This window comes from Anser cygnoides, chromosome 1 (genome assembly GCF_040182565.1).
Source record: "Anser cygnoides isolate HZ-2024a breed goose chromosome 1, Taihu_goose_T2T_genome, whole genome shotgun sequence".
NCBI classification, from domain to species: domain Eukaryota; kingdom Metazoa; phylum Chordata; class Aves; order Anseriformes; family Anatidae; genus Anser; species Anser cygnoides.
In genome coordinates, this window is record NC_089873.1 from 116259291 (window position 1) to 116267494 (window position 8204).

The window sequence follows — 8204 nt, forward strand, 5'->3', positions numbered from 1 at the left end:
CACAGCGTCAGTGTCTGAGGAGCTGCCATCTGTCAAATCAATTTAGAGATCAGAGCCCTGTTTCATAATGCCAGATGTGTGTTCATCATTCATATGACTGATGTCATATGGGTTGCACAAATGACTACAACATGCTTGCAGTAGCAGAAGTCCTTTCTTCATTGACTGAGGAACAGTATCCAAGACATCACCAAAGGATTCAACCCTGCAATCAGCTGATACGCACACTCATTTTGCCCTCTGATTCACCCATGTATTGCTGGAAGAGCTGAAAGAGATGGAAAGATCTGGGCATCTATTTCCCCAACCAAACCACCAAACTATGCAACACTTTTCCCAGTGTAATAGTTCCTTTATACTAATCCCTATAAAAAGGCAGCCAGGGCAGAATGACAGTCAACAGGCAGGTTTTGAAATGAATCAGAAAATGAAGTTTAGGTCAGTGAACCAGCAGCCCCAATTTCAGCAGAGTTATACGTAATTAACTGCAACCTCAGTAAGGCTATGCTACTTCAGAGAAAGCTGCACAGAAAATGGGACAGTAGCCATCATGAACTGATTGGAATTCATGAAATTCTTCATTAATTGATATCACAGCACAGTGAGAATAAAATGTAAGTAACACAGAGCATTTGCTCTAAAGCAGGTAACAATGGAAGATGGAGCAGGGCAGAGAGGAACTTGGTCCATTGTGGGCACAGTCCCCAGCCCAGCAGCAAATTTGCTGCTCGGTTCCTTCTTTGGTGGAGAGGAGAAGTGGCACGACAAGGTAGGGACTGGAAGGCTCAGCTTTGCAGATGAGATTTTTAAGGCAAAAGAGGAATACAGGGGTTACATTTTCCCAAGTGCTATCAGATAGGGAAGAATAGTGCAGTTTAGACCCAGCTGGTGCAAGTCCTCAGCCTGCCTCCTTTTCATAAGCACACACAAAACAGCATCTTCTGTAGTATGGCCTCCTAGTGGCCATAAACACTGCCTCTTTCATTGGCATTATCTGATGGCCTTCCTGGTTAGTGTCTTTTTCTTCCCTCTGTAAATCTGGGTGCAAGAATATTTTTGTACAACAAGTTCTTGGAAGTGTTCCCACCCCCATATTTTGTGAAATATAGGATTCAAATAATTACCTATGCCAGGAATTTTCAGAGACAGCGTTCAGTGAGACGTTCTTGGACTCCCTCTGCAATTTTCCAGTTATTCTGTATGCGAACTAGTTCAGTATACTTTATACTCAAAGGACAATGTAGAGTATCTGGGAATGCTTGCTTTCCACAAATATAGCACTAGCCTTCAGCTTTTTCCAGCTGTTCTTTTTTCGTTGTTCTACTCTACTTGTTAATTTTTCTGAAGGAGCGGTGGCAGAGAGCATCTCGAAACCTCTGCCCTAGTGAGAATGCCAGCCTTAACAGACCTGTCACTGAAGGACCAGGAAATGCCAAATAACTGTTCTGCAATAAACAGAGCAAATCGCATCATATATTAATCTCCCGGGTAACACAGACCAGAGGAAACTTCTCATGTGCTCTGGAAATGAATGAGTGATGTCTCTGTTGAGCACCACTAAGGTCTTTGGGCTATCGCTGAACTATAAGAAATTAAGAGCAGCAGAGAGATCTTGGAAAAGGTCTTTTGAGCAGAGACAGACAATCCTGTTACTTCCCAGAGCACCGCTCCTCTCTGCTGAAATAAACAGTAAAGGAGGGTAAATTTGGAAAACAGCAGCATGTTCTTGCAACAAAAAAAAGAGGGGGGAGGGCAGCGAACAGAGTTGTGTTTAGAACAGAAGGCATCTGTCTTATGAAATGTTTCTAGGATAGTTATATTTATCCCATGGTTTTCCTTGAGGTGCTGGGACTCATTAAATACCAGAGAAATGTTGTCCACATTAGTTATCTAACATTTTCCTCTATGGCTTATTCAATAATGTAGAGGTACCAAATACATTATTAATGATGTTTCATGCTGGAAGAACACCAAGGCAATACAGGCTGTACATGATTAATGATTGAGAAACAAACTATATGAAGTTTGGTCAATAGTTGGGAACCAGCGTAGGCTTGATAAAAATTTCGGCTGGGAAGAAAAGCGAAATTTCCATTAATGCCCAAGGGACTGAGACCAGGTGGGAAAATGCAAGGAACAGTAGCCAGCAGCAGAAGCATGTAAGTAACTGGGACTGGAAATCCACAGCATTGATTTCGAATGAGGACAGCGTTTTCAAAACTGCCGAGCTGATCTCACTGGGGTCAGCTTGAAAACACTGCCGTTGGTGGAAGCAGAATGATGCTAGTCATGGGAACTTTAAAAAAGCCAGCCTTGGATAAACATGGAGATGTTGAGAATGTTCTTTCAGGTGCATGAAATATTGGCATGGTTATTGTTGCAATTTCCAGTGTATTAGGAAAGCAATGTCAGATGTTGAGCTTTTATTACAGCTTATGGGTTAGTTTCTTTAAGAAACCTGGAGGGGAAATGCCCAACACCACCTTCTGCTTGGAATAATAAAGACTGCAGAGCACACAAGTTCTTAGATAGCATAAGACCAATTAATGAATTCCCAAAACTGCCACTGGTGCGTTGCACGTGAGAGTTATATAAGTATTTTTTTTTTTTGGTTTTGTTCTGCCGTTCCTCCTTTTCTTTGTATTTAGATGTTGAGTGGGTTGCTGATGATAGATTTAATTTTGTCATAATGCTTTGGGGTGAGGGGTGGCAGGTAACCTCCTGAGGACCCTTGTGGGACTGCTTTTCTAGGATTTATTTTAGTTCTATAACTGCTTTTATTCTGTCCTAGGGGCAACCTCAAAGACGTAATGATCATCCAGTCAGCCCAAAGAAAATTAGAAACGTGACACATGTTTAGAATGGACTTCTGGAAATTCCTCTGTCAGCTGCATTTTATACATTTGGATGGCTTCCTGTGACCAAGAAAGGTCACCACCAGTTCTCTCAATTTATAGATTATTTTTGTGTTTATTTATCATGTAATGAAATAAAATTGCAACCTCTGCAATGTAGCATATGATAGCTCAGCAAAATAATGGACACAAATGGCAGCCTTAAATTCAGAGACAATGAGTTTGATGGGACTCTACAACAACAAGAATCTGGTTTGGAACTCGAAGGAATCACCAAAACTCCTATCAGACAGAAATATCAGGTTATCTACAGCAAGTTCAAGGACTGGAACTGTTAGTGATTGATTAGCTCAGAAGAATACTGGTTAATAAACTATCTATTGCTTTTTTAAAATTTACATACAGCTGATCATCTCAACCTCATAGATCAACCGCATTTTTCAGTTCCTGTTCTGTAATAAAACCAAGGGAAGTTTTCATCAGGGCTGTTTCAAAATTTCTAACAAAAATATCTGTGGATCAGAAGTGATTTTTTTTTAATAAATGAATACATTCTTTTGTTAAAGGTATTTGTCTTAAAAATGTTGTTCCAGTGTTAATTAAAAAGCAATTACCCATATGCCAAAAATCCTGTTTTGACTGAAAGGCAAAAATCTTGAGCTGAAAAATATGGATCTGAAAATCCTGATTTTTAAGAGTTGCTGCTTAATGCTTTATGTCTCTGTTCTACTTGTGGGCTGAGTTTGGCAGCCAAATGATGTGGGTCGCAACAAAGGGTGGCTGTTCCCAATCTAAAAACGATGGTTTCATTAAAAAAATGCTTAAACATATCAGTTTTTATTTTATTTTATTTTTTTTTAACGCAAAGACAAACTTCTTTCAGAAAAACAAGTTCTTTTCCAGTGTGCTCATCCTTCTACCCACTCAAGGCATTCTGAATTATTCAGCGTTTTGCATGCTAATCTTTTGTATGAACCAATGCAGGTGCTCTTTGAATGCCAAAAGAAGTTGCTGCATCTCAGTGATAATCTGTGTAATGAAAATAAGATATTTGAAACCTAATCTCAGGGAAAAAAAATTGTTATTTTGCATGTTTAGCAGTTAAGATCTCATTAAATTGTGACGGATTTTGCACTGCTAGTCACATTTTCATTCAGTCTGTCAGAACAAGCACTGGGACTAATTCATCATCTGCCATGTGCAATTGTATCAAAAGCTCTTTCAGATTCTGTCCATCTCCACTGTTTCTGTCTTGTTTGGTTAAGGAGGAGCTTTGAAATGTATTCCCTTTGAATGTAATTGTACCAAAAACATGTTATGTAAATAACTATAGTGTTTTACAGAGAAAATATAAGTAATTTACACTGTGAAATGTGTCTTTTTTTTTTTTTTTTTTTTTTCTGAAATAACCATGCATTGAGAGAAAGCTCTGTCATATTCTGGTACGAGTATTGGTATTGCTGACAACTCCTAGTTGCTCTTGCAGCTCAATGTAGCCTAAAAAAACAACAAAAATCCGCTTTATTACAGAAATACCCATTGCACAAGACAGACGGGCCAAGGGTAACACCAGCCTGTGACCTGGGGGTAAAAGCCATAGACCTTTGGCTTTCTGTGCACATGCATGGTTAGCAAGCCTCCTCTCATCAGAAGAGTAACTGTGCAGTACAGAAATGAAAACTGGATGGAAGCAGTTGTTTTCCTCCAGAAAGTGTTCATTCATTAGAATGCATTTTGAAAAGGAATCAAAATAGAGTGTGTTGCTTATCTCAGAGTCCTTGTTTTCAGGCTTAGCTTTGATATTGTTTGGTGCCACATTAACGTAGCCAACCTTGAACTGAAGACAATTTTTTCTCCATTTAATCTGTATCCTTCCACATTAGTCAAAAAATGGTTGCGTTGAGGACAGCAGCAAGAGGACACATGCTGTGAGCCAAAAGAGGGACTCCTGTGTCAATACCATGGTGCCGTCCATGCTGGCGAGTCCTCATGGAGACCTCCACGCTGTGCTACCTGGTACTTGCGGCTCCTTGGAGGACACCAGCAGTGCTTCCTGAATCATTTCTTTGGCTGTGGTTGGGCCAAAGCACCTCCCAGCACTGCTGTCGAATGAACGAGCCGATGTCAGATCCCTCATCTGGGAATTGTGTGGGAGACCCTTCCCAGCCGACAGCTCCGAGCTGTCACAGTCAGATGTCCAGGGCCCTCCAGCAGTGCACCTTGCTCCAGAGTGCCACTTTTGCCCTGGGGACCACTTGCCAGCAGATGATTGCCAGTGGATAACACATGGCATCTACAGGAACTACACCTCACTGACTGCACACCTCGATGACTATGGCAAGTGGGTGGTTTTTTTTTTTTTTTTTTCACCTATAGGTACAACAACCATGGAAACATGCCTGATAAACAGAGTCTGGAGCAGTTTTCCTTCCTGCGAGCTACAAGAAAGCATCCCACACAGCTATGGTATACTCTTAACAGAATTAGCATGAGGTTAAAAATTCTTATAGTGTCCTTGAAATTTATAGTTGGAAGGTTCCAGCATTTGTATGCTTCCAGATTTGTTTTCCTCAGGCATGCTATACAGCCTGTATATCATCTCCAGTACTAGCTGTTAGTTATGTTTGCAAATAGAGCTCTACAAACAACAATACATAAAATACAGAGACAATTTTTAGCACTCGGGGAATATAAAATATGCAGGCACTTTCAGAAGACAGAGTAGGCTAAAAATATTGAATTTCAGGCACTTTATGGAGACACCAATCTTTTGAACACATGCATCTAGATTTATAATTATGACTTGGGGGACATTTTAGTAATCTAGAAGTACCTAGTCTTTTACTGCTCACAGACTGTGTGCACAGTTTGATCGTATACAACCCTTCCACGTTCCCTTACAAAATGTTCTGATTTGAATTCCACTTGTGTGTACAATGAAAAAACACATCAGAGACATCCAGCATTTCATTCTGCAGCAAGGTTTCCTAAAGTTGTCCCTCCGGTTTTATATTTCACAGAGAATTCAGGCTACCTGAAGAGAAAGCCACTTAAAAATAACACTGGCTCCATGTGAAGGTTTCTTTTTACAATGAAAAAGCACCTCGTGTGGGGTGAGCACAATCAACAGATGCACTCTTAGGAAAGGGTATGCACAATATTGACCAAACACTTGGTTTCTTACTGGTCTGATTGAACAGAGCTACTATTTTTGATATTTGTTTGGCAGTATATATAATATGCGCTGTTGCAAACTTACAATAGACCACTCTCAGTCAAGTACCTGGGCATCCCAGGTGGGTACTCCTTGCTTACCAGCCAACGAGCCTGGCTATCTCTTTCCTCACAAGGATGGACATCATCAGGAAGGACACAGTTTCTTACAAGCTCCCCTGAAACCAGACTATGGTCCCCTCAAAGTGTTGCAGATAACTCATCTTATTCCCCTGCCCATCCCAAGTGGGGCCCACCTCGTAACTCTCCCTCCCCAAATTTCTCTAAATCCCACACCTGCGTTCCCAGAAATACAATAAAATTAATCCAGTGGCCTCATGGTGCCTGTGTAAGTAAAACTAAGCAATCTGTATGCTCCAGAATGGTCTCTCATGGCCAACCTGTAACTGAAAGATTACCCAGGCTGCCAATAGGGGAACGCTTCCCACAAAACATCTTTGGTATTTTAGTGCTCTTTTTCAGATCAGTCTCCAAAAGTCTGTGCAACAGAAGAGGCTGAGCAGAGAAATTCGTAGAGCCCCTTGACACGAAGGCGCACGCTCCCAGTAGATGTGACTGTCATGATTATACTCTCCTCCTACTCACCACGATCCGCTCTTGTTCCCCAGGCTGTGAACTAGCTGTCTCTTCCCCCCCTAGGTGATAAGTAGCTTTCTTTAACTTTCTAAACTTTCTCTGTCTCTCACTTTCCTCCCTCTTTACCATCCTTTTTTTTTTTTTTTTTCCTCCACAGCTACTGAATACCTTTTCTTTAAACAAAGGGCTAATTGATACATATCTAATTAACATCTGAGCATTTGTTCTCAGCTTGTATTTAGCTTCGCAAATTGCTGCTTCTATTTCAGACCTAAGGAAGGGCTTGCATGTCAGAAAGCTTGTCTAGTATTTTCAGCGATGCCAGCTGATCCAATAAAACACACAACCTCTTCCTGCACGCTCTGTCCTGCCTATGCACAGATGCTGATGCCCGCGTATTTCAGTCATTGCACCCACTGGGATGTCAGGAGGACACTATGCAAATTTAAACTGACCTTCCTAAATTGCTGTCGGGAAAAAGTGGAGAGGTAACTGAGGGGATTTCCACCGTGACAGTAAAAGGCAGCCAGTCACTGATTTCTTAAATTCACCAAGGTGATGGAGAAGGCAGGGAGCATAAAAAAACTTGAGCTGGCTTCCCACATACTCAGCCCCTCCAATCCCAAGATATTTAGATTAATCAAGGTAACCGATTAGATTAACCAGATGTAACCAATTAGAGAAAGAAGATGGTAAAATTAACCCAACATGGAAGCAAAAGCTTGTCAATAAAGAGGAAATAAAACAACATGTTATTGGTGGCGTGACGACAAGGAGGTGCAGGTTGCTAACAACTCCTTTACATGATCCTAGAAATCGCTGATGGTTTATACTAGATTAGCACAGCTATTTATTTAAACAAGCATGGATATTTGCTGGCTAAAAGGCTATACAATAGGTTATTCCTTCTCAGCTCAGAGTGAATTTCAGTGTTCTCTCTCATATCAGAACTCATGTCACACAGATGCTATTTATGCTGCTTATTTGCTACTGTGGTATGATCACTCCCTCAAATGAGGGCTTACACTAAGTGCTTTTTCTCAAATAACGTTCCAGCAAAACGCTCTGTTTGTTTTTGTTTTGGGGAAAGAATGCCAAAATCCAGGGAAAACAATATTGAGATGTTTTGACTCGAGAAGCCAGCCAGAGCCATCTTTGCTCTGCCCCCATCTCATTAGCTTCTCGGCACAAAACGCCCAGGGGCTGCTCTGACCTCGGATCGGCTCAGCTGTGCTATCGATCCCCTTCATCCCAGTGACGTCCCAGCTGGATACGGCTGCTGTGGTCTCAGCTCCACCGGCTTGGGCCACGTGCTCCCACTCCCCGGGTCCCTCTGCTGCACACACCAGTGTTGCTACCACTCATTTTAGACCTAGTGTGCAAGGGCAAAGGGAGACTTGGGAGTCAGACCTCCTGCCCCGCGGCTGGCAGGCTCTCAGAGATAGTGTCAGGCTGCATTTTTCTTTCCCAGGTCAGCAGGGATTCCCAAGGGGCGTTGAGCTGCCAGGTGTTGGGGCAGCTTCATATCGCTCTTCAGAG

At 41.8% G+C, this 8204-nt stretch overlaps 1 protein-coding gene across 4 annotated transcripts in view; it reads left to right on the top strand.

The window, feature by feature from the left end:
* IGSF5 (immunoglobulin superfamily member 5) overlaps positions 1-3713 on the top strand; it is a 29527-nt gene extending 25814 nt beyond the window's left edge. For all 4 annotated transcript variants that reach the window (XM_066979010.1, XM_048071492.2, XM_066979007.1 and 1 more), the window contains one exon: positions 2792-3713. Coding sequence is in view for 3 of the 4 variants with exons in the window: in XM_048071492.2 (XP_047927449.2) it covers positions 2792-2860 (69 nt within the window). In the remaining variant the exon portion in view is untranslated. The remainder of the gene's footprint in view (positions 1-2791) is intronic.
* Positions 3714-8204: the final 4491 nt, after the last annotated feature.